Source organism: Helicoverpa armigera, chromosome 5 (assembly GCF_030705265.1).
Source record: "Helicoverpa armigera isolate CAAS_96S chromosome 5, ASM3070526v1, whole genome shotgun sequence".
Lineage (NCBI taxonomy): Eukaryota > Metazoa > Arthropoda > Insecta > Lepidoptera > Noctuidae > Helicoverpa > Helicoverpa armigera.
The window spans coordinates 3,961,204-3,988,076 of NC_087124.1; the positions used below are offsets into that span (position 1 = coordinate 3,961,204).

General features: G+C 35.3%; 4 protein-coding genes across 4 annotated transcripts in view; 1 reads left to right on the forward strand and 3 right to left on the reverse strand.

Annotated features, from left to right (window-relative positions):
- Window positions 1-26,873, reverse strand: part of LOC126054939 (small ribosomal subunit protein uS14m) — a 180,005-nt gene that overhangs the window by 142,053 nt on the left and 11,079 nt on the right. The gene's annotated exons all lie outside the window — the stretch shown is intronic.
- Window positions 978-15,723, forward strand: LOC110379121 (protein takeout). The gene is made up of 5 exons (XM_064034809.1): window positions 978-1,546; window positions 11,475-11,715; window positions 13,221-13,354; window positions 14,113-14,262; window positions 14,606-15,723. Exons 1-5 carry the CDS (start codon window positions 1,444-1,446, stop codon window positions 14,755-14,757), a joined length of 780 nt encoding a protein of 259 aa, XP_063890879.1. The 5' UTR covers window positions 978-1,443; the 3' UTR covers window positions 14,758-15,723.
- LOC110379356 (circadian clock-controlled protein daywake) lies at window positions 16,013-20,860 on the reverse strand. The gene is made up of 7 exons (XM_064034982.1): window positions 20,785-20,860; window positions 20,079-20,168; window positions 19,639-19,786; window positions 18,913-19,017; window positions 17,605-17,738; window positions 17,279-17,431; window positions 16,013-16,164 (listed from the first exon to the last, which is right to left on the reverse strand). The coding sequence occupies exons 1-7, from the start codon at window positions 20,858-20,860 to the stop codon at window positions 16,013-16,015; spliced, it is 858 nt and encodes a 285-aa protein (XP_063891052.1).
- LOC110379209 (uncharacterized) lies at window positions 24,086-26,480 on the reverse strand. Its single transcript, XM_064034983.1, has 5 exons — window positions 26,258-26,480; window positions 25,807-26,050; window positions 25,219-25,352; window positions 24,783-24,923; window positions 24,086-24,292 (listed from the first exon to the last, which is right to left on the reverse strand). Exons 1-5 carry the CDS (start codon window positions 26,478-26,480, stop codon window positions 24,141-24,143), a joined length of 894 nt encoding a protein of 297 aa, XP_063891053.1. The 3' UTR covers window positions 24,086-24,140.

Here is a 26,873-nt window from a genome sequence, read left to right on the forward strand (position 1 = left end):
AGTATTTTGAAGTCCTCATTACATGACTCTTGACATTGGTCAGTACAACATTGTTTTGGCGATTACTATCGGAATCACGTGTAAGCGTATCTGAAAACATACATATGTTACCGCATGTATTTTTATTGTTTAAGTTATTGCTTGTAAAGGCGATTTCAAAATGAAACTATAAAAAATGGTGGTTTATAATACAAAGTTATATATGTGGTAGAATCTATTTACGCATTTCTTTATTTTTAAGAGTCTCATAACATGCGCGTAACATTACTCCTCATTATACAAAAAAAAAACATATTTTTTTAATTGGGATTGATTAATTGATTTGTGGACGGAGGGAATGTGAAGACTGGAAGATAATGGTGTTTGTTTATTTATAACCTTAATTAAATCAATGTTGTTTTTTTAGGAAAAACCTGAAAAACAAAAGACAGGACCTGAAAAAACCTTTAAATAAATACTGCTCGATTAAATACTGAATCGCAATAGCATTGCAGGCTGTTCAGCGAACTAACTATAAATTCATACAATAAAACACGTCTTAAGGCATTTTCTGATAAAAAGTCACAGTTATTAGCGCGCCGCGTGTTTCTACACGCAAATCTGGAGAGGTCGAGTGACCCTCCCGATATAAGTCTCTTTATGGACGAATTATTCCGATAATGTTCTAAAATTGAACAAAAAGGAGACAACAGTACATAAAAATATTTGTGAGTTGGCCAGCCTGGGATGCCTGGCGTGTTGCGGAAAATTATCCCAGCGGAAAATCGTCCAAATCAATTCACCATTTTCCTTAACCTCTTTACAACCTGCACATACAAATATGCCTTGGTAATCGCATACACTCATAAATTCCTCGAATATTAATGAAACAATCGCCCATTAAAATAGCGAGCAAATTGACGATGTTTGTCTGTACTTTTAGGGCATGACAAACTGTAGGAAGCGAACACTATTAGCCAAGACGTGTCCTCTTTGTTCAAGCACTTGCTCACATGACATAATCGTAATTACTCATCAACTCACTCACATACCATACAGAACCTAACTAATCCTATATTTTCTTAGTCCTGGCGAATACACTCAGTAAATAGTTCGAAGGCGGTGGGGAGTCTACTCAGGGATGTCGAAAATCTTGAGCGAATAAAACACATAGCTCCTTGCTTTCACCTCAAACAAAATGAGTCGAGCGCCCGTCCGCCTACCATCCAAGCGCGAGCCTATTGCTAACTAAAACCGCCGAACAACGGACGCGGGCAAATTTAAAATTCGAACACCAAAAAATATTATTTAAAAAATAATAATTCAATTTGAAAAGTGAGTTCTCGAAAATCGAACGTTCAGTGAAAAATGGATTGTTTGAAACAATAAAAAAAGTTGTAAAAAATATTTCAATTCAAAAATCATTTTGTTAGTTAATAAAATTGAAATTAATTTTTAACAAAAATGAAAATGGCCGACCGTTGTGTTTTGTCCCTGTTGATGTTATGTTTGACTGTTATATGCCACACCGGAGAAGCTGCGGAAAGCGTCAATCCAGACGCCATACGTAAGTTTTCTTACTTTTCATTTTCTTTTAGTTAGGAGAATCTTAACATAGGTTAACTAGGTTTTCAATTAAATAGCTTATCGTATTTCTACAACACTTGCATTTATTAATTCATTCTATGTATATTTATTTATTTTTGGCTTTATGTGACAAAAATACACAAATATTAAAAAAACATAATTTATAAAATAAACTTTAAATAAATAAATAATATTTATACATTTTAACGCCCTAAATTATAATCAAGCTAGACTAGATTATGATATGCAGATATTAATCCAATCAAGATGACATTGAAATATCAAAAATATTTGCGTAAACTATGCCTACACATTCATGCATATTATTATACCAGCTAAAAGCGTACCATTTAGCAGCCATTAGTATTTGTTGACAAGCCACTACGTGACATAATATGAGTGTCAAAACTAGCCTAGTTCGTACTCCGGCGTTGTCCAAGATGTTATTAACATAAATTACAAGCAACTACGGAATGCGTAATAATAGTTTGTGATGCAATCAAAATGTAATGCTCTCATATTTTATTGCAGATTTACTAATAAAAGTTTCTTGTATGTACCTATGTTGTAAATGGTAAAGTAAGATGAAAGAAAAAGTTTGCGCGGCAGTGGCGAAACATTTTGTTTAGGTTTATTTTGTGTCAATCAAATACATTCCGTGAGCTTGTGAAACTCTTATTTATTGTGTTGTATGATATATTAATCGTGGAAAAATATCCATTATAATCAATAGCACAATAATTCGAGCTCTAGCTATTGTCTCCTTTCATAATAAGTAGTATAGTACCTGTTAGCCCGGTGGTTGTTTTTTGAAAATTGTGAATTTAATGAAAGTTTTAGTCAGTCTGATACCGGGACAATTCCTTATTATCTATTGATACGTGTGTACCGTGGATGGCACTTCTATTCATCTACATACTGTTTTATGAGCAGAAACCAATTATCGACCGACTAAAATTTTGTAGAATGTAGGTACGTACTTTTAAAGTCTTGCTATCGAAATGGAGAACAAAATCAAACAGCATCCATAAACTCGCTTGCATTCTTTTCTTTAGGCAACGGCCACAACTCTATTCAGCCGAGAGCTGTAGTCAAAGAATTATGAAACTCTATGGATCAGATTTGACTGCGCGTTCAAGTATGGTGAAACATAAATGTTGCAACTTTTCTTTTCGAAAATATTGACCTTTAGATGTTGCACGAGTATTTGGGCTGCGAATTTATGTTCACGCACTGTTTGAATAGACTAATAATAACTTAAATTCAAATTGTGAGTATGTTGGAAATATTTGACTTTTGTAAGTATTGCAAAAAAGGTGGCCTTTGATAAATTATCAAAAATCATCTGTAAAATATAGTTTGATAGTTTCATAGTAACATATTAAACCCTTTTGTGATTTTCGGAACATCAACTATTCATAAATTGTTCTCGTTTGTAAATAGTTGTCATAACTGAACAACTAGTTTCAGACTCTCAGCTCTTAACTTCAAATAAAAAGTTTTCACCAATTTTCATGTTACTAAGTGTGAAGTTTTTTTTAGTTAAAATTAATCAAAAAAAGCATTGTCAAAAAAATATATAAACTGATCAGCGATGTCGGATATTCTTATCAATTTAATAAAAACAAATTGCATTTTATCAATGTTAAGTAAACATACAAATAAGTTAATTCGATTTATCGACATCGGCGCCAGGGTTAAGGACAACCACAGATTATGCAACTAAGTGTAGACAAAATATATCTTTTTTTATCGAAAAATTCATGGTTTATCGTTCTCGACAGCCTATTAATCGTTGATGGACATAAAACATTTCAATGTCAAAAGTCGTGTCGTTAAGTTCTTTTTGATCATTATTTGTTCTTATCTGTAACTGTGTCAATTAACAGGGTTAATTTGATATATTTTTTTACGGTTTTGAATATAGCTTTGACTCGCACAAATATCGGTAGCTTTAGTGTTGCTAATGGCAAGGGGCTGAAAACATTATGACGTTTACATAGACCACGTGTGATGATAGACAGGAACCTACAAAAGATTGCTGTGGATTATCTCTTTCCCATTAGTTATATCAAAAATCATGAGCATGCTCCTGGTAGCTGTTGACCGTACAGTAGATAATTGGGCCGAAGAATACTGAATAGGAATGTGAACTTTTCAGTCAGGTAGTTCGCTTCACTTAGTATCCAGATAATATGTAGTGCACGTAGATACCAATGTAGATAGAAAATAGACCAGGCAACTTAATATTTCACTCCGAGCCGTCATCACCTTCTTACCAGCTTCAGGCACCCTTCATGACTTAGTCAAGGCCGAACCTATTGAGCCAGCTCATAACGAAGACAATTTCGTGAAATTGCTTTAAATTGTCCAAATTACACTAAATATTAGGGTTATGAAGTCAAAAATTGCTTTCGAACTAATGACACTCGTTCAGGTATTGTCAAAAGTGTGGTTTGTGTGAAGTGTGTCAAGGCTGTCCATGTGTGTCCACTGTCCGGTGTCGACACCGACAAAGATGGACAATTAGCAAACATGTTAATACGTCCGTTGGTTCTGTTAATTTCATGTTTGCAGATACAACCCTGTTTGTTTTAAGGCGGTTGTGGGAAGTTGATTTAAGGGCTCTTGTTGAAGATAAAGCTAATTGCTTTTGTTGAAGGTAAAACACAAAAATCTGTCTTCAAAATGTAGGGTCTTTTATTCGAAACGTGATTCAATCAACGTAAAAATCCTATCTCAATGAAACATACGTAAAAGACGTAAATATTCGAGCCCCGATGGCTGTTAATAAATTGAAACTCAACGACAACGTTACGCTATTACGATAACAGCCGCTCCCAATTATTTCCAACTAGGAAACAGTAAACCTATATATCCTATGAATGATATAAAATATAGTTTGAATATTTTAGTCTGATATAACCCGATGTCGCGTGACATTTCTTTGTAAGTCATCGTCTTCCTAGTTATACAATGGTAGCCGGCGTGACGGCGTGAACTTATTGCAGTGGTGTTGCCCAAGGCCTCTTTTGTAACTTCTTACTTCTTATCTTACGCTTTATTAATTTGCGTTTGCTTGTTAACCTCAGCTTTGATTTAGAGATTAGATTCAATGGTATAACACTTAGCTATTACTAAATCTTGTTGTAGTGTTAAAATTTTGGTGACCATCCACCGTATAACACACCGCGAACCAATTAAGACTAAATGATGCAAAGGAGCTATTTATAAATAATTCAAAACAGCCTATCAAAATATTCAAGTTCCCGATTCCGAGATGAGACCAACTTTGCATTTATATGAAGATATGAGATTTTAATCTTTCTGCATATCCTTACTTGTGAAACATGTATGTGCTTATGCGATTCCTTGTTAATATTACATACGAGGTTTTCCGTACTACCTAGTCGGCATACCAAATAGTTCTCGTAAATTATATTTTGAGCTTTTCAAAAGGAACAGAATTATTTTTTTTGATTTTGAATTAACAATTTGTTCGTATCGTGTGGTGTTCTTGAATCTGCATAGGTATGAACAATTTGTATCGAGAAGTGATTTGATCAAAATTTTCAAGAATAAATTGTTTAGCTAATCTCAGTGTGCAGTGTACACTGTACAGTTTCTTTTGAATCTTTATCAGCTTTTTAAGATCCCTATCAATTTTTCTCCATTTCTTCTAGTATCTTCTTAGTTAAAAACTGCCCTTTATCCAGTCTCTATAAATGTTTTAAAATTAAGTTGTTCGTAATGTTGTTATCAATCACTGCGCAAAAGAATGTACAAATGTGCGTACATGCGAGGTCGTCACAGTTCATTCAAAGAACCTACGAGTTTTTTTTTTTATCAATATGACCTAACAGATATTTACTGCGTATCATTATGTTTTCTGATCTCCAATTAATTTCCCTCATAATTCACATTTTTGGACTGTAAGTACATGTTTTGATAAATAAATACCTACACCTACATGGACTTTTTACTTAGGGAATTTAAGTTATGGTTTTACAATACAAAATGGTCCTTTGATCCTAAGATCTTTATGAAAATATATGTAGTTCCAGATGAAAAAAACCTCGGAATATCATTGGATTCAATGATAAATCGTAGTTAGTTAGTCCACAATTACACATTTCAATGACGGACAAGAATGAATTTAGTTACTTATTATGCAGACAATGCTTATGTATATACCTTGCATTAATCTATAAGGCTCTAGTTGTCCAGTGCATTTAAAACAGTAGATGGTATCCTGCTATTTAATAAGACATCATCAGTTACCATGGCAACCAATTAACGTTCATAGAACATCAAATTGGCAATTTTTGTTTGGACACATTGTCAATGCGTGAGTAATTAGAGGTCAATAACCAGTTAGATACAACTTATGATAATAATTAATTAACACTACGAATAATGTAGATATCATTTTCAATAACCGTCGTCGTGGAATTTTTGTAACTGACTCGAGAATTTAATCAGTGTAGGGCAATTTTGTTATAATGGATTCGACTGCCAAGACCGGGATAGTTGGCTCATTTAGGGAGGCCTATGTTCAGCAGTGGCCATGATGATGATCATAATTTCTGCGGTTTTTAATTTTAAAATAGCAATGACGACACTGCCATTATTATAAAATTGGTGATATAAGCGTTGAGGAGGGAATTGGTAAATAACTATTCGAGTAGTAGGTATCTATAAATCAAAACATCAATAAATTTGTCTAAATTTTTGCCGCTGTTTATATTTTTGGTAACTATTGTTCTGTAGCTATTTATCATACTTGCTTTATCGTCTTAACTATAGTAAAATATTCTTGTAGGTGTGGCGTATGGGAAAATATTATAAAACTTACTAGAAACTAAACTTAAAGTATAGATATTTGATTTTAGTGTATTTCTCGGATAGCTGTTTTGCGACTCGATACATGCAGGTATATACTTACTCGTGTAATAAAATATTGTAATCATCATTATCATCGTAGATCTAAAAATAAAACAATAGCAAATAATCCGTGAAACAAACGTACGATCCTTGAAAAATTGACTGACAATGAAAGATTGCTGCGACTGTCCACGAACACATGACTCGCATAACATATCGATATATTCCCTCGAAGATAGTCAGGTACAGCCTTGGCTGGCCTTTTGTGATACATATAACATTTTAATGGTTGCACCTTACGTGGTCAGAATGGACGTAGATTGGGCAATGGTAGCTGGTTGATTAGTCTGACGCATGGGGATTGAAGAGCGAAGGTTCAGGGAATTAGAAGTGATTCAACGCATGCCATTTATTTTTGGAGGTGACTGTATCATAATGAAGTCATCAATGATAAATACGAATTAAAAGACGGTTATTTTGACAAAATATTTATTATGTGCGATTTAGAGGACCAAAATAGGTAATTACATCATGTTTAGCAATATAAAACAACAATTCATAGGTTACGTCTACTTGTCATGCAACATTTAAGACAGTTGTTTTAAATTATATACAAGTAAGACCTTATAACAATTTAAATTGACTTGTAACTAATAAAATACGAGTTCTATTATTTCTAACGGCTCCATTGGAATCACCAATTGGCGCACGCGATAGTGTTTTATAGTTCGGAAAAGCAGTAAAATGGCCTTATACAATTTCAATATACTATTCTATGCTAGGTTTTTGCATATGTTTCAATCTGCTGAATCGACTTATTAAGCTCAAAATTGGGTAAGCCAAGAACTATGCCCATTAACACTCTTCTATAATCAAGGAATAGTTGGGGTTATATGAGGACCGCATGTCTCAATGTAGTGACAGAAAGCATTTCAAAGAACTTAATCACAAACTGGACTTACATAAATTATACATGGATAGAGTAACGCTATTGTCAAACCTATTGTCATCTTCAACCCAAACAACAACATTTCTCAGCTACACATTACAATGACGCATTTTCGAAATCCAAAATTCACGTAGGCAACCGGTCAGTTCGTGGCCGGAGTTCAGCCTTGACCGGCGTTGCATCACCTCTTGCGACATCCTGTCACAAGTCACCTCACGATCTCCCTTATTTATGCTCAACCTTGGACTCCTGATATGATATAATGGAGTGGGTGAGGAATGACACGCCAAATACAATTCTGAACATATACCGCACCGAGATAAAGTGGGTCAATCGGTTTTGTAGTCTCTATTTGTCATTTTTAACCGATTACTATTAAATTGTGGCTTTGGTTTGGTCATAAATATCAAGTTTATTACGATCGTTATGAATTCCTGTGTTGTTATTTCTTTTTTTATATTAAGATTAGATTTACTTTAGCGTGTCTTAAATACTTCAGATCTTTGTGCGGCATTTGTAGACACCTGGGTCTTAAGTATTTTATCTACTTCTTCAAAATACTCAAAAGTCCCTAAATGTTGGAAGACTCTTAAGTTTTATGCTGCGTGTAAGTTTAATTTACCTTATTTACATACTAATTTCATAAGCACAGTGTAAAGCTAAGATCAATTTAACTGCTTTTGCACCACTCTCTTGCACACGACCACAAAATCATCAATCAATGGTTTTGTATCTATTGCAGCAGGACTTACGAGCCCAATCATTTTGATGAGGTCTCCTTCATTACACATAATGACATTACTGGTATACAGGCTTTTGCGAAATATTCTGGAAATTTCGTTCTCTTCTCAAGAGTTTCGACAGCCGGTAGAAAGTAGCACGCGGTTTTAATGTTGAGGAGAGGAATGCAAGCATTTATTGCACAAAACTTTTGTAGGTTTTGGTAGTGATAAAAGTGGTTGGGATGCTGTTGCAAAGGTAGAGGTAAATAAGGACCCTTTACAAACAGACGCTTGCTTTCAGTTCAAAAGCCTATAATATTAGTACTATTTTTAAACTGATGAAGAAAGTTTAGCTCGAGACGCAGGTGGAATTGCGGGGAACCGCTTGTACTTATTAAAAGTGTCAATTATACTTGAGTGCACAGTATTGTATCACTTTATAATCTGATTATACTAAAGGAACTGTGTATAACTATTAGATAACTACATAGAATTGCAATATATGTGCAGTCTAACTTCGGTGACTCACGTTTGCATAGATCGTCAGCATGTGCTTGCATACATTTTAATCAAGAAACACAATCTTGGAGCCAGTGATGCGTTTTATGTCCTTATGTAAAGTTTTGTTTTTATTATTCTTGATACTTTGCTAGTCGTAGTTAGTAGTAGTTTCCATCAAGTTAAGGCTTATCTAACTTTTAGTTTATCTTTAATAGTATATCTTTCCTGTGAAAAAAATATTTTAGTTTTAGTTTAATATGTAGAATGATGTTTATTACTATTTTTCTATAATATTTAAGACTTGGGTGACGCTTTAGCTCTTGCCATCTCTACGCTTTCTGTGATGTGGTCCTTCTTTTCTCACACGCTGTTCAAACTAGCTACACATAGGTACATAAATTCTGACTTCATCACAGTCTGTCCAATGTTTCAGACACTGCATTATCAATCTAATCTAAAACATTTCACACATGTAAATGGCCAGACATTATTATCTAATTCTCTTACCCTGCAGTGCAGTTTCACAAGGTGAGAGAGGAACCGTCTACTGTTACATTAGGTACGATTACATTTGATACCACGTTACGCTGTTACGTGAACGATACGGTAACGTTGCGACATGCGCTTTGACCGGCAGATCGGAGATCAGCTGTTTGTTACATATCGAAAGTCGAACTAAAAGTAAATATAAACAAATGTAGAGCAAATAACGTGTGTTGAGAAGTGAATTCTAATTAAAACTCAACAGCAAGCAAAAACAAGAATAAAGATTAATCATTAGTTATTCGAAAAGTCGTAGGTAATATTGCAGACTAGTAATCCCAGAATAGGAAATTATAAATATACATACGCACCCATTGCGCCGTCTTCTGGTTACCATGATTAATGAACGTCCTTTAAAATCGATAAAATAAAATAAAATTTATAGAAATCTAATGATGTGATGACAATACCTATAACAACATTACCTACCTACATGAAAAATATTTTTCCAAAGTGATGATTACGTTGACTTGACCGGTCAAAAGTTGAAATTGATTATAAATAAATTAAGGGTTTTGACATTGCGAACTTCCGTCTTCCCAAGACAAGGGCATCGGTAAACAGATAATAAATATTGGAAGAACGATGAGTACTTAAACTTAATTACCGCTGTGGCCTAAAAGGCTGAAAACCAAGGTGGACTACTGGACATCCATCTCAAGTGAAAAACTAAATAGGTATGGTGTTATATACCGCGATGCCTTTACTACTACTATCTTCAATATTACAGGCAATAATCATTCTATCGGAAGCAACAGTGACCTACATTTTAATGTGAGTCGTCCAAAGAAAGTTGACAAAAAAGATTTTAAATAATCACCTATCCACACAATTTTGATATCCTTTAGCTAGACCTACCAAAAGATAAGCTAAACACTCTTGATGAAATAAAAACTCCATCTTTACATTCCAGACTATCTGATGCAACCACAAAATACACACAAAAATCACCCAATTTGATTATGTACATATTTCGAATTCCACAATTTTTATGGGTGTTTCTCAAAATACACTGTTGTAGTTGTACCAAGTAGGTTACCGGGTCGGCAATCAGTTGTATAACGTCTTATGTAAGAAATGACCTTGTGAAATACAACCGCCAAGCGTTCAAGTTCAGCTTATATTTTATTATATTTGTATTCGAGTTTGTGTATATTGCCGTCTAAGTAGTCTCTGTTTGTATTGCAATATTCTGGTTTCTTGATTATGTTATTTGTTGAGTAATTTTTGTGGATTACGTTCTCTGTAATACACGCTGTTACTCGTATATCTGAGTTACCGTTACCAATTCCAACATCACTTTGTCGCTCCCTCAATCTCTCTTTTTCATTAAGTTCATTGTTCTTCAAGGGCCTTGTTTCTTTTGTATGAGATTATTGTTTATCATCTAAAATAATTTGTGTAGGTTCATTGACACCACCTCTGTCACAATATTTGTATACACGTGAATAGGCTATTTAATCTTCGTGACGGACATCAGCTTATGGATTCAGAAAACATGATTTCCTGGTCTTTGTATAATCCACATTCTACTATCATGTTGGTATGCAATTGCGGTGTCCTGCCAAGAATTCTCTATAATGACTTGATTAGGAATCGTTTACTAGCTAGGTATTATAATCGTGATGAGAATAGCTCACAAGCTTAGCATAAATAAATATTATTACAATCTGTTTCTGCATCAAACATCATTTTGTTATTTAAATTACGCTCATTTGTGCTGTTTTCTAATTGATACACGTGTTTTGTGTTTGGATTAGCAGATTGTGTTAAGTGTATAATATTTGTCTGTAATGTTTACTGTTAATTTCTGATCTGTAGAAGTAATAGACTAATGTTTACAAATAAAGCTACAATTATTACTTTTCCTAAACCTATTGACAGTAGCCTATTGGTAATAAAGTACCTGTTCAGGTTTCTCTTGCATTTCTACTATCCCGATTTCGCATACTGTTTCCAAACTCCCAAATATTGGAAAGTTCGGTGATAGGTCAGCCTTGTATGCTTTACGTAACATTACTTGTCTTATGTGCGCATTGTTTATGTTTGTATGCAAATATGTTTTGAAACGTACCAACCATTTGGGTGGTATGCTGTCGAGAACGTGTGCTCATTAAACATGCCCTGCGGTATGAATTTCGAATTGATGCCTTGTATCTACGTACTGTTGAGATTTTAAGCTATATATATGCTTTATGAATTATAAGTCCATCTTTCTATAAACGATATCAAAAGTCTTACCATTATCAAGTAGTTTATTGTTCTCAGTTTTAATTTTTATTAATTTGTAAATTGTATTGTCTTTCCAGCGGAATACATCCTACCATGCAATCAAAACGATCCTCAACTGGACACTTGTATCAAGAACTCCTTCAATCACCTACGGCCATACCTGTCAAGAGGTATTCCTGAACTAGGAGTGCCTCCAGTTGAACCCCTTTTCATCGACCGACTGGTGATGGCCAACGATGCTGGGCCAGTGAGAGTAACAGCGGCATTCAACAACATCACCGTTGTCGGACCTAGTAATTATACCATTACCAAGATCAGGTAAGACTGTCGTTTGGGTTAGGAGTTCATCTGGCTTCATTGCACACACATATGAAGGTGAAGGCCCTTGCACCAGCTTTGAATTTTGAGCCATTCATGCAAGCTATTGCACCTAACAAATTATGTAACATCAGTTATCTTAATTTTTTTATTAAAACTACTTATCTGTAATTGGAAATTAATTATTCGCTAATCTAGATCTGTGGGTCACTTACAAGGCGTTATTTCAAAACGTCTAATTAGAAACATTATCTTAAGCTGAAAAATTTAAGAACTAGGAAACGAGGTCAAGTCTGTGTTGTCGCTATTGCGAACAGATAAGTATAAAAATTGCCAAAATGTTGTAAGAGACAACTTCATAGCTATGTGACCAGACGTCGCAATAACTTTTCGCAACACATAATCATTTCACTTGTTACTCGTACCAAAATTCTGAATAAGGAATTGTATAGTATGTTGATCAAGAATATGAAATAGCTTAAAAAGTCATCGGCATTTAGTACTCGTGTAAGTATAGCTAGTAGGTAAACCTTATACTCCTTTGGAAGCTTTGGTTAGGCAATAACAATCATTTAATAGCACCACACTATATCCCTCTATACCCAAATGTAGTCCAGTTTAAAGTCCCACAACTTGGTACAGGTATAAAAATACTATGTCTAAAGCAAGTTACAGTAGACTAATAATAGTTCTATGATAATTAACTTATTGGGCAAGAACACACAAACAACATTGTTCGACAAGTCGAAAGGCAATAAAATAGCAATACGCGCTGAGAAGACATGTTGCTCAACTATTGCTGACATTTAGGAACATCATTTTACGTTAAAATATTTAGTTTCTAGAAAGATGTATATGAAAACTTAATGGAAATATTTGATGTAGGAAATAAACTACTTCATGGTGATATAATTCTTAAGTTCGTTTTCTCTCCAAAAATGTAAAAACTGCATTTTGAAGATACGACAAAGGTCCCATAATATTACTTAACTCTGTTTGTATTCTCACTAATTGTTTCTCACAAGAATTTTCCAATTACGTTACAGACACAGATTCTACAAGTAAGTACAATAATAATAGTAATTTTGGTCTCATTACCATTCCGTAGTATTGCATTAGATCATTTGATGTCTAAAAACGTTGGGAAGTTTGGCATAATGACAGAATTAGGAGCACAAAACATTTCACAAGCCGTAGGTACTGTGGGACAATTCAAGCGTTGAGGCCGAATTTTGTAACATAAAACTTGAAGGTTTGCAAAGGGAATTGTAGTGTTCGTGCTAATTTTGCGGTAAAGCTATAATGGGTACTTCATTTAAATTATTGTAGCTGGAAACCACAAATGCCTTTCTAAGTAAACCTTAACTACAACTTGATAACTGTGGGCAAGCATAAGTAGGTAGTTATTAAAGTAGAACAGATTTAAAACAATGAGCCCTCAAAACTTTTACAAGAATCTCACACCATTGTATTTAATTTGCTCATCCTAACGAATTGAACTGCAGGTCAGACTTGAAGAAGCTCCGAATTGACATGGGGCTGGTGCTCCCACGCATCGAGATCACAGGAAGATACGAGGTCTCAGGACAAGTGCTGCTGTTCCCTGTCAGGTCTCAGGGAGACTTCTGGGCTTCATTTGGTAAGAAGGCATAAGATTCTTTTTATAGTTAGCATGTGTGTAAATGACGCAGTGGTTTAGGCCATTTGGCTCGTATGAGGTTAAATCACGACATAAAAGAATAGGTGCAAGGTGTAAATTAAACGCACCAAAGACCTTTGCACGCGAAAAAACAATGTCAATAATAAATTGATCAATAAACTCAATGTCAGGTTTTCTATTTCCGTGTGGGATCAAATATTTGAACTAAATAAGTATATTTGCGCGAATAATGGAATGGAAGATGATCTTAAGTTCAATGTAGAGGTCATTTTTTGTTTAATAGCAAGCATATTTTTGTCCAAACATTCTATTAAAATAGTTTTCAAGGATCCTCAAGAAGGAATCGATTCACCTTTGAGCTTTGTTTGAACTTGTTGAACCAGAAATCTTAAAAAAACAAATTGACATCTATACTAATATTATAAAGCTGAAGAGTTTGTTTGTTTGAACGCGCTAATCTCAGGAACTACTGGTCCGATTTGAAAAATTATTTCAGTGTTAGATAGCCCATTTATCGAGGAAGGCTATAGGCTTTTTATCCGGGTTCGTGCAGAGGTTTCCACGGGATGCGGGTGACACGGCTGGCAGAAGCTAGTAGTAGATATGTGTAGCATTTAGCCAGTTGGGGACTTACAAAAAAACTCTTTTCCTTGTAAAGGCAAATGAAAATGCAATCTTTTCTTTGAATGATTCCAATGTTGAATCTTGCAATTCATAAATCGTTTCTCCTTCTAAAGGTGACGTGGTTGCTATCGCAAAGATCTTCGGCAAGGAGACGACTCGCGACAACGTGAAGTATATGTTGGCTGACAGACTGCTGGTGGACTTCAAGCTGAGGACCTCTCGCTTCAAGGTCAAGGACACTGTCAACCATGGAAGTGTCATTGGTATGTCCTTTCGATTTTTGTATTCTCTGCTCTATAACACTTTTGAAGACTCAAAAAATGTTTTCGACTTATTATGTGCATTATATTCTAGAATTGCACATGCCAACTATTATGAACCTTTATGCCTCAACGAGCCTCCTTCTATGTTTGGGTACATACATCAAATGTAAATTGGGATTGAATTGGTAATGATAAACTTTGGTCATCGTTTATTCTAGAAGTATACTGATCCAGAAGCTATCAAGAGGAGATCCTCTAATAGCTGCAGATGGTTCCAATAGTATATGTCCCTGTGCTGTTCACGAAAGTACTCAATATTTCAAACACCTTTTCCAAATTCCAGGTGAAGCGATGAACCAGTTCTTAAACAACAATGCAGCTGAAATCATTGAGGAGATGAGACCTGCAGCGTCAGTGTCAATCGCGAAGCATTTCCAGGCGTTTGTCAACGCCGCCTTCTCCAAGATCCCCATTGATGTGTGGCTCAAGTCTTAAACCAGTGCGTGACTCATTAACTTCCTTTCCAATATTCTATCTATCTATGGTTTTTGCTTACTAGAGATAGGCATTTGACATTAGCTCATCATCATCGTCATCTCAGCCATAGGACGTCCACTGACATTAGTTTTGTGGGGCTAATATCAAAATTCTGTCTCTAGTTTGAAAAACCACAGGTGCGTAGAATATTTGAAACGGTTGTAACTCAAAGACATTTATCTAGTAATACAGACTTTGCTACAGTTGTGAATGTTTCAGTAAGTATTGTTACTTCTCTATAGACTTTGTCTAGTACCAATCGTAGTTCGTTTGAATGGATAATAGTACAAATATTAAGTTGAAGTGAAAGATTTTGTGTTCTGTATGATTTTGTTTGATAGATACTCTTCAAGACTGTGTTTACTTGTATTTTTTTTTCTGATTCATCCACCGTGTGATTCTTGTGTTTTCGATAAAAGATCTCAGATTATTACAGTTTTGTATACAATTTTCAATTTTTAAATAGGACTTAAATTGTCACGACCCGTACTTGATCTATTTTGCTCGTTAATAATTTGTGTGTATTTTGTACTTTTGTGTGTGAATATCATATAACGATTTTGTGTCCAAATTCATTTCTGGACGGTATTAAATCAATCCTAATACCAGTTTTAGTTTTCGAGCTTACGTTCATAATGGCCAAAATTTAGCAAATTATCCTACATTGAAACATCAGCTACTTCCTGTAATATTTCTTCGATACAAGCAATGTAGTGAATGCTAAACTTGGGTCATTATGTGCTTAAGTAATTAGCCAGTTATAAGGCATAAGTAAGCTTTATTTATTTAAGTTACTAAGTGATCACCCGATACTTTGTAGACGAACTTAACTCTGTACTTAAGTAGGTTATATATTTGTAATAACGATTGTGATGACTAAATTGTACTTATAGTTGTAAAAATATATTATTATTTACAACTCTACTTTGTTTTTTTATTTTATTTAACATATTTCTAAAAGAAAGAAGGACCATGAAGAGTAGAGGTAATGAAACAAAATAAGTAAAACAAAAAATAAATTATTATTATTAACTAAAAATTAAATTAATACCAACACTCGATCTTATCTGTTTTGAAAACCCTAAATAATCTTCAGAATAACGTTAAAAATTTGTAAAATTCCTTTTCCCATCATATTGACTATCCCAAACCATTTTTTTGTATATTTGACTAGCAAACTACCTCGGGCTTAAAAATTCTACTTATCTAGCAACTATTGAGAAAGAATATCGTCAGCGTTGAGTGTAGAGAATGCGTGGTCAGCAAGCGGCTTCAAGAAGTCTCTGAGAGCGTCTTCCATAGGCGTCTGTAGCTCTTCCAGCAACTTCTGCCAGTTGTCATTCAGGAACTGGTTCATTGTGTTACCTGGAAAACGAATTAAGGATCATATATGAAAGATCAGATCGGTTTTAATTATTTTGAGACATAGATTAAAGGAAACCAATATGCGGAGAGAACTCTTTCAGAGATAGACAATACCAAATCATTTTGATCAACTTCTGGACTCATGGCATGGGAAGATTTTGTATCTCAACTCTTGTACATTTTGCACACATTAACAAAAAGTTTAAGTAAAGCCTCTTATACAAGTTGCTATTATTTCCAAAGGTAGGTATGTAATATCGCTATTGAGAAATTTTGAACAGTTGACCTCATACAAAAAGGTTTTCGACACATCCTTTTCGAAAATTAAAAGAGGATGTTACTGATCTACTTATCTGATTGACTCGACAGTTTATTTTCCAAGAATTAGCTAACACACACTAATGCAGCAGAATATAACATTTATGAAGAAATGTTAATTCGTCTCGTTGCTACATTGTTAATTCCTTTAAGAGTATTATTTCTTAACCTCTTATATAACGTTACATCAATTTCACACGTATGAGTTGGTCTGTTTTATGCAAGGTTGTTAACGTAATTAAGATCTCATGAATGACTGAACGGTCGTATTCATTGTAGTTTTTCAATACTCGTAAGTCTGTTAATTATGGGATACAAACGTCTATGGGCTTCGACCAGAACTTAACTTAATTCTTGGTAACAATTAAAACCTAAAATTTTGATGTGGAGAATCCAAACTAATATTATAAATGCGAAAGTAACTCTGTCTGTCTGTCTGTCTGTCTTTTCTTCACGCCTAAACTACTGAACCGATTTGTGTGAAATTTGGTACAGACATAGTTTGAAACTTGAGAAAGGACATAGGATAGTTTTTATTACAAAAAAATAAAAATAAAATTATTCCGGACATATAGCGCCATCTATTGGTCAAATCAAAAATCTGCTGGTAGTCACTATTCCACGCGAACGAAGTTGCGGGCAAAAGCTAGTTTATCAATAACATGCTTGTGGGATCTGAACTTTTCAAGGGTCTTAATAGACGAAGGTACATTTTTTGTGACTCTATTCTAGCTTTCAGAGTACCAGTTCAAATAGTTAGTAACCCAGAAGCAAAAACAAAGCAGTTTGTACGTACTCAAATCGCCATCATCACCGAACAGGTTCTCTAGCTTCATGGAGGCGTACCCGACGTGGAAGGAAACATCCAACTCCTTGCACTTGAGGGAGTCCACGTCATTATGACGCGGCTGACGACCCAGCACTATGGTCACTGTTGCGTCTATTTCGCCTGTGGATAAGGAAATACGTTATCTTCAAAGATCCATTCTATTATTCAGAACCTCAATATAATTGATAATGATATTCTTGAAGGCATATTGAGTGTCAAAAGTCTTATGACACGTTGTCGCTATTACTGGTGTTGTCGTAAATAGAAATAAAAAAAAAGTATAATGAAGTTACCATATTTAGCAGAGAACTGGCCCTCTCCGTCAATGGGCAGCATGAGCAGGTTACCCTCGAGCCTGTAGTGCCCCTTCATCCTCAATTCAGGAATGTACAGCCTCGCTACCACTCGGTGCTGATGGGAATCCACGCTAAAATAATAAATAATCTTACATTTTCAACTGATCCTTAAACAAAGTAAATAGGGTACACATTCCAAGTATCTCATTCGCGAAGATATTTGAATCAATTATTTGTCCTCAAATCCAGCAGCATTTTAAAATGCATCTTAGCAATTTCCAGCATGGATTCGTGGCCTCTAGATCTACAGCTTCAAATTTGGTAGTTTTTACTGAGACCCTTATCCAGACTGTTGACGAGGGCAAGCAACTGGATGTGATATATACCGACTTCAGTAAAGCTTTTGACAAAATGCCGCATTCCATATTAATAAAAAAGCTAGCAGCATACGGTGTAGGTGGACCAATATTAAAGTGGTTCAGGTCTTATCTGACGGAACGCGAATTTTATGTCGTTGTGAATGGGTATCAATCCTCATCACGTATAATCGCCTCTGGCGCTCCTCAGGGTTCACATTTGGCCCCAATTCTATTCATAATTTTTATTAATGACCTTCCATCATGTCTCCAATATTCAAAGCCTTTTATGTATGCTGATGATTTAAAAATAGCACGAGTCGTTGAAACAGCCGAAGATAGCGAGCTGTTGCAACGTGACATCAATCAAGTAGTTGAATGGTGCCGCATTAATAAGATGCAATTAAATTCGACGAAATGTTACCATGCTAAATACACTAGGAGTATTAAGCAGATCGAATCGGAGTACTCCATTAACCAAGAAAAAGTACAGCAAGCTGAAATCATAAGAGACTTAGGTGTACTCTTCGATAGGAAAGTAAGCTTTATACCCCACATGGAACATATTATTAAGAAAGCGTCCAAAATGGTAGGTTTTATAATTCGAATTACAAAGTGTTTTCGTAAAAGTAGCACCAAGATAACATTGTACAACAGTCTCGTACGGAGTATCTTGGAATATTGTAGTGTTGTATGGAGGCCCCACTTTGCCACACATATTCTGCGTTTAGAACGTGTACAAAAGCGTTTCGTTTGGCATCTGGCTTATCGCGAAGGGAAACACAAGTCTCTGCCCTCGTACAGTTCTCGCTTGGATCATTTTAGAATGCAACCTTTATCCACACGCAGAGATATCGCAGATGCCTTATTTTTACTTAAACTGTTGCGAAACCAAATTGATTGTCCCAATTTATTAAATCTTATTAGATTTCGGGCTCCTTCTAGATACCCTAGGAATGTCATAACGCCACTCTGTCCACCATTTCGAAGGTCCGTGCTTGGATCAAACTCCCCAGTCCCCAGGATGTGTAGGGTTCTCAACAGCTTTAGTGATCTGATAGACATACACCATGACAGTATTCATACAATTTGTAAAGTTGTACTTGGTCTTAAATAATGATTGTTTTGTTTTTAATGTTATTAACCTGGTTTGTTTGTTATTTAATGATAAGTGATTTTAAATTATAAGTATGTAATTTCTAATTAATTTAATATACCAGTTAATTTATTAATGTATCTTTTGTAATCTTTTGTAACTTGTAATTCTAATTATTATTATTGTATTTTTTTTAATCCATTGTAATTATCATGTAATCAGTTGTTAATATTGTACATATTATATTTACCACAATATTTGTACAAGCGGTGTTAACCTATAATTAATTGTTACACAAGTGTAGGATAACATACATCTTGTGCTGTTAATGTTAAGGTGTAAACAGTTGTTGGTTAACCTCAAATAAATAAATAAATAAATAAATAAATCTAAACACCTTTTTGAGCGAACATTACAAAAACTTGTAAATTTTGATATAAAAGAATGCTAAAATTTATTTGCAAAGAGCGAAAGAATTAATTATGTCTTCTGCGGTATTCTTCGACAGGTTGTAGATTACTAATACCTAATAGCTTCACGTATTCATTTGAAACAACTTAAGCTTGAAGTATTACTTACTCTACATCCTTAACTCGCATAGAAGACGGGCCCCTGACGGAGACGTCAGAATAACTGGACTTGACGGAGATGGGTCCTGTAGACTGCTGGATAGATAGAGCAGGCACCACCATAGGCTCGCATGGTGGCACGCCGTATTCGGGCACGCCTAGAAGAGATAAACTCAATACATAATTAAAGTACCTATGTGCTGTTAAAAATGTATCTTCACTACTTTATTACCAAAGCGCACGCTAAATGCATTCTCAAATGGCACTTCTGACAGTTATTTTTCGTAGAATTATATACTATTTAGATTTTTTTGTGTTAACCGACTTCCCAATTCGGATGTTTGTATTTTTTCATATTATGTAGAAAAATAAAATTTTATTTGCTACAAAAATTGTTGACATGAGTTTAAATAATGCGAGTACAAAAAGGTGAACAAATCACAGTCTTACCTGTTGCTAACTGTGGTATGTAGGCGTTCAAGGCATCTCGCAGACACTTGCCCAACGCTTTCTCTTCTCTAGGACACACGAAGCCACCAACTACAATAAATGTCATAGGATTTCATTAGCAAAGCATTTTGATAGACTCATGACTAGTATATTGCGAAAAAAGGCCTACGAAAGTATCAATCAAGAATCCACGACTCAAGTCCGATAGATGCGGCAATAGTGCCGTTGACATTACTTCGTAATGAAGTACCTACATGCAAAAATAATAATTCCACAATTTTTCGCAGGACGACGCGATGGTAGTTTTCCTTTTTATTTACAACCAAATTGTGACTTTAACTATTAAAGCTATTGTTATTCCACGAGTAGGTACCTACTAGTTAACAGCTATCGAATAATAGTGCTACCGATTTATATTTTCTTTAAACCTTTAGCGTAAGCATTTATAGTTTACGCTGACAATGTATAATTTGTGTGTCAAGATGGATTTTTTTTTATTCTGATTCTCATTCAATAGTTCCGGTACACAGCAGAAAATAAATCTATATAATAAAAATGAATTGCTGTTCGTTAGTCTCGCTAAAAACTCGAGAACGGCTGGGCCGATTGAGCTGATTTTGGTTTTAAAATGTTTGTCGTAGTCCAGGGAAGGTTTAAACGATACGAATTTCGCGGGATCAGCTAGTAAAGAATAAAGGTTACTTACAATTGATAAAGAACTTGTCAAACCCAGCAACTAACGGCACCACGACCAAACAGAGTATCCCCGACCACATCTTCATTTTCTAAACTAAATAGTGCAAGAACAATCTTTTAGCTCTTATTTAAATATTAATAAGGACGTGATGATAGCACATTACTATTATTTTATCGACATCTCTTTGGAAGATAACGTATGATCATTTACAACATCATTACAGATGAGATTGATTGTACTAAGGAGAAACATTAAGCAATACTTTTTAATCAGTTTGTACTTACTCTCTTTTCTATTCCAATACATGGATGTATAAATGAAGATATAAGTATCATGACAATAATAATTGCAACCATGAAAGTTAGAATGTGTGGTTGTTTGTTACTTTGTCGCAAAACTACTGAAAATATCTTATGAAACTTTAGTAATATCATCATCCTCCGAGCCTTTTCCCAATCATGTTGGGGTCGGCTTCTAGTCTAACCGGATTCAGCTGAGTACCAGTGCTTTACAAGAAGCGACTGCCTATCTGACCTCCTCAACCCAGTTACCCGGGCAACCCGATACCCCTTGGTTAGACTGGTGTCAGACTTACTGGCTTCTGACTACCCGTAACGACTGCCAAGGATGTTCAATGACAGCCGGGACCTACAGTTTAACGTGCCATCCGAAACACAGTCATTGGTGTCTAAGATATACTTAGTAATATAATTAATATAATTAAATATAGTTACCAGAGTAACATACTTAAAGCTACATTTCATCAGGGTGCGGGAAGCAGTACCCCCATGATGCAGGCAAAACCACGTGGGGAAGTTAGAATCATCATAAAATTGCTCTAAGATTCTGCAATGTCGTGTACTTTTGCGTCCACTGTTCAGACACATAGACTGAGTGACGTTATCTTGCCTTTATGACGACAGAGATAGTTATACTAAGACAAGGTATGGTAGGAGACCTGATAGTGATCTAAAACCATCAATAGATCGTAAAGACAATGTCACATTGCGGCGAACTACCTTAATACACAGGACAGTCCTGACTTTGCTTTGTATGAAAATGTTAATGGGTTCATTGGTCATGTTGTATCCTGTGCCTAAATGGGACCGCGATGTTATGAGTTAGTTTTATAGGCGAATTATACGTGTCAAACATTGTTTTCGCATATACATATAATAATAGTGTATTGGTGAAATATTTCGAGGAAAGCTGGGCTATAAAGTCTGAGACCACCAACCCTAATTGAGTAAGCGTGATGATTCTCAAACATTCTCAGGGTGAGAGGTGCTATGCTCAGCAGTAGGATGAAAAACATGGCTGATTAAGAAGATATTTTTTCTAAAATTTTCATAGCTAATTAAACATTAAATAATTCACATCACCAGTGACAAAACAAAAGCAAAACTATGTGACAATGCAACTTGCATTTTAGCGTCATCACGACAGGCCTTTGACCCAAAAACGTTTAACTCAGCCGCTTTACTTTCAACCCTATTCCACTAGAAATAAAGTTAATATTAAATTAGCAGGTTGTCGTGATAATGTTGTAAGTGATTGTGACGTAATTAGTGGCAGGCCTGACCGCGTGGCCCAGTCATATTGGCATACTTTAGGCTCGTTGCACAACAGCCTTTTTGTTGAAGAAACCTCAACAGCATTCATAGATAAATGTCAGACGTAATTGAAATCGGATTAGTTAAGTGCAGATAAAATGGCACGATTTTTAAGTAGACTTTCTTCGGAATCTAAATAGGTATAGCTGCTAATCCTAAGCTGAAGTGTTTGTTTTGTATGAACGTACTTATCTCATTAACTACTGGTCTGAATTGGAAAATTCATTCATTATTAGATAGCCCATTTGTCGGGTAAAGATATACATACATAGGTTACTTTAATTTGAATGGCCAAAGTTCCCATGGTGCATGGTGCACGGTGCGGTGCACCCGCACGGTGAAACGGCTGCCGGAATCTATTTAGATTATTAATTAAGTGTGTAATTGTACACACTTAATTAACTTTTGATTGTAGTTGGACTATGAATTTGCAATGACTATACCCTATCCACGGAAGCAAGAGCTAAAAGGTAAACAAAGAATGACACTTTTTCAAGATGGCGGTATAACCCGACCGATGACAAAATCACAGATACTGCGAACATTTTACACAAAAATGTGACGTTTTGTCATCGGTCGGGTTATACCGCCATCTTGAAAAACTGTCATTCTTTGTTTACCTTTTAGCTCTTGCTTCCGTGGATAGAGTATAGTATGACATGCATTCTCTACATATTAACAATAGCTAGCATTGCGTCAAATCTAGTCATCGTTGTCAAAGTGAATGCCAGTCTTTTTACTTTATAGATGTCATAAATATTTTTCTATATTGGCAAGAAAAAGTATAAAAAAATCTTGATTTCTTTACGGTATTCAGTTCCACCCGTGTCTGAAGGGAAAAATAGTATCTCAGGCTTTACAGTATCTGGTATCAAAGATTTCAAGACAGATTTCAGATATATATATAGATATTTATAGCTAATATTAGTAGGTAAGGATTTAGTTATACTTAGTTATTTAGACATTTTGTTACTTAATTTCCTTGTTTTTCCAAGAGCCATAATCATAATTCAAAAACTATCGATTATGATCCAATGTAGTACACAATCACGAAACTACATCCGTTCTTTCTTAACAGATGGAAAAAAGGTAAAACACCGAATTTTCAAGTTTCAACTAAATGTTTATTAGAACGTGAAGACATGTAGGTAGAACCCATTCTTAACATTAACTGTTACAACCATACTTTTGTAATTAACCAACTTTGTAATAAAAACGTAACATGTGTAAATTATAGGTATCTTTATTCTTCATCAATTTCATCACAATCATCATTACACTATTCCGAAAATACCAAATAGCTATGAACATCATTTATTTGATACGCAGAAGTAAATAATAATAAATAGAGCGGCGCACATTATGCTTTCATAAGAAATAAATAAGTACCTAAGTATTAAAAAAAATAAAGTGTATACTTTAGTAAATAATTATCACAACAATAGACTTTAAGTAAATTAACTAAGTACAGCAAAGAGCTTATGTAGTTTTTGCAAACTATGTACTTACTCGGTTTACTTACAGTACTGTAATAATAAATACACATTCAAACTCACACTAACTATTACAAACTCTACTAGACTAGTTGTCATATTTAGAGGTCCAATAAATTAAAATAAATAATAAATAGTGTATAAACTAATAACAGGCTAAAACTAGGAGTAGCACTTAAGTCTCTAGCCGAAAGCCGATAACCTACTAAATTTCGATTCCTTGTGGACACATTAGATGGTGTAATATAAACTTCAGTTTCTAGTTAGCGAAGACCATGTCTGGTGGAATATGCCTGAGGAACTTGTTGGCGATGTCTTCCAGCACCATCGCTAGAGCTGTCTCCACGGCTGGCTGTACCTCTTTAGCTATTTCCATCGAGTGCATTTGGGCTATGTGGTCCGTTATCATTTCTGGAAAGCAAAATAATTTATTATCAAGATCTCAACTTACTTAGCTTACAGCGCTTTCATGAAAGCAATTTTTCGCTCAGTTTTTTCATGCATTCCAAGGGGCAAAAATCCTGTAGCTGTCGTAATTTGAAACGATGGTTGTCAATCGTTTAAAAATTCACACCACATAGGAAAAATCGTCCTGAAAATATGCTATTGTGAAAGCGCCGTTAATCTGTATTTGCTAGCATTAGGCTAAATGGCTATTTATCTTAAACTAACGCAACTGACAATTATAACAGTAATGTAGCATTTACTACACACTTAAACTAAGGTGGTCTGAAATCGTAAGCTTACTTTAACGATACATTGTGAAAACAAAAGGCCATATTTGACACTAAAATACATTTAGGTTAAGTTAACAAAGAAAGATGGAGCAATTAACTTTAGAGTAACTTCATAGATGGTTTCATAAACTAAGTGACACTAGAAGTACCTAAGTATTTCTTACCCATTTCGCCAGTAGTAGAGTGTGCTTCCATTAGGTTTGCATCTAGAGGCCCGGTACACCTCAGGTGCACATTTGCATCTTTGATCAGCATCCTCTTGTGTACTCTCGCTCCGAATGCTTCTAAAGCTGCTGTACATTGAGCTGTAGAAATATAGAAAAATTTTAAATTATATGTCTTTGTAAACGTCTTAGGTAAAAACTAAATATTTGGCTCCATTCCTCTTACTTTTATGATCCCTTGCCCTGGGGACCAAGTTATCTTGAAAGCCTATAGTTGGCCGATAGTTGGCACACTCCATTATGAGCCTGATAAAATCGGAAGACTAAAAGTTTCAGTGCAATCTGGCAATGCACGGAGTTACTTATAATTTGCAATGAAACAATTTGTTAGGAGTTCATAGACCATCTGTATTTTAACCCACACTCGTATACTTACTGAAGTTGGCAGACATCTTGCCGGTGGACTCGACGGGTAACATCTGGAAGTCTCCGAGCACCACGTAGTCGCCTGACATCATTAGGTGCGGCAAGCTGATGTTGGCTGTCACTTTCAACTCCTCAGGATATACGCTGCAATTAAGGAAAATTATTAAAAATAAGAATATCTTAATTAAAAGAATATATAATAACTAGCCGTTTTCCCGCGGTTTCACTCGCGTCCCGTGCTAACTACTGCCCGTACCGGGATAAAATATAGCCTATCGTGGATAATGTAGCGTTCGAAATATTTGTAATTTTTAAAAACTGTCCAGTAGTTTTTGAGCCTATTCATTACAACCAAACAAACAAACAAAGTTTTACTGATTATTATATTAGTATAGATAGATAATATCATGTACATATATCAATATATGTATATTGTATAGTAAAGATCATATCAATAAATGGATTTATGTTGATGATTTATTTATTATGATTCATGTTTCAAACGCATATTCTTTCCATTATTTTCCACATCTTTGAGGCTCTTAAACCCGTGAGCTTTATGGTACTAAGATAGGTAATATAAAAATATTGTACTTACTCCAACTTATTAAAGCTATAATTGGTAAGACCTTCAAGCGCCACGTCAGACAGCCAAGCATCATACTTGAAGCTGTTCTTAGGCATGTTGTGCTGTCGCAGCCTGATGCTGGGCACCTTCAGCGGCTCCAGCGGCTGGATGTTCAGCGAGGGCACTCCTTGCGCGAGGAGGTGCCGAGCTTGTTCGGCCACGCGTTGGATGCAATTTGCGATGTCGGGGTCCGAGTAGTGGCATATTGATTTTGCTGCAACATGTGAGTATATTTTTCAGGGACTTTGATTACTGATATTTTTGAGACATTTTTTTATATTACATACAGCAGCTTTCGCCTGCGACTTCACATGCATTCCGAGGGAACTGCTTTACATAACTCTAACTCAAAAACGTCCATTCAAATTAGACTGGAGACATACTTAGATATTATATCCAGCCCTTATATTATTTTCCATACTGCCTGCCTCGTTGCCTCGTTGGTCTAGTGGTCGCAAGCGCGGGCTGCGGTCTTGCGCCTGATCTCTTTCCGGTCGTGTCGGATTGCCGTCCCATCGGGTTATGAGAGTGAAGGAATAGGGAGTGCACCTGTGTCTGCGCAAATGCTTCTGCACCCTCTGATCTTCTGATCTCCTTAAATGAGAACAGCCGCAGTAGCCGAAATCGGCCATGTACGCCACCATTATTATTATCCATAGGTACAGTCAACTTCAGGTCAGTGGTAACAGTTTTATAGGAAAATCGTACCTATTACTATTGTGTTAAGGTGCATGACAGTTACCACTGATGTGCGGTCTACCGTACAAACAAATTTTCACGTTTGTTATATTTGGTAGGAAAATGGCAATACCTTTTATTTCTCTTTCATAAGAGATTCCAAAGGGTAAGTTTGCAATTTGACGAATAAAGCGCGTGGTTCAAGTCAATGCGAGAGATAAAAAAGTTCATTGGTAGATGTTTTATTAAATTATCAATATCAAATAAAATAATAAAAGAAACTCACATATCTCAGTACTATTACTATCTTCATAAACAGTTCCATTTCTACTTATTCGCCTACCAAGCACACAGTTAAA

Bases quoted from the DNA above. Each gene is read 5' to 3' on its own strand.
- LOC110379121 (XM_064034809.1), top strand. From the start codon at position 1,444: ATGAAAATGGCCGACCGTTGTGTTTTGTCCCTGTTGATGTTATGTTTG. The intron at 11,716-13,220 runs GTAAGACTGTCG...ATTGAACTGCAG, and splicing joins TATACCATTACCAAGATCAG to GTCAGACTTGAAGAAGCTCC. The intron at 13,355-14,112 runs GTAAGAAGGCAT...CTCCTTCTAAAG, and splicing joins AGACTTCTGGGCTTCATTTG to GTGACGTGGTTGCTATCGCA.
- LOC110379209 (XM_064034983.1), bottom strand. From the start codon at position 26,480: ATGGTGGCGTACATGGCCGATTTCGGCTACTGCGGCTGTTCTCATTTA. The intron at 26,051-26,257 runs GTATGGAAAATA...CACATGTTGCAG, and splicing joins ACGAGGCAACGAGGCAGGCA to CAAAATCAATATGCCACTAC. The intron at 25,353-25,806 runs GTAAGTACAATA...CCTTAATTGCAG, and splicing joins TATAGCTTTAATAAGTTGGA to CGTATATCCTGAGGAGTTGA.
- LOC110379356 (XM_064034982.1), bottom strand. From the start codon at position 20,860: ATGAAGATGTGGTCGGGGATACTCTGTTTGGTCGTGGTGCCGTTAGTT. The intron at 19,018-19,638 runs GTAAGTAATACT...TATGTCTATCAG, and splicing joins ATGCGAGTTAAGGATGTAGA to ATCACTAAAGCTGTTGAGAA. The intron at 16,165-17,278 runs GTACGTACAAAC...TTCGTTTTCCAG, and splicing joins CGGTGATGATGGCGATTTGA to GTAACACAATGAACCAGTTC.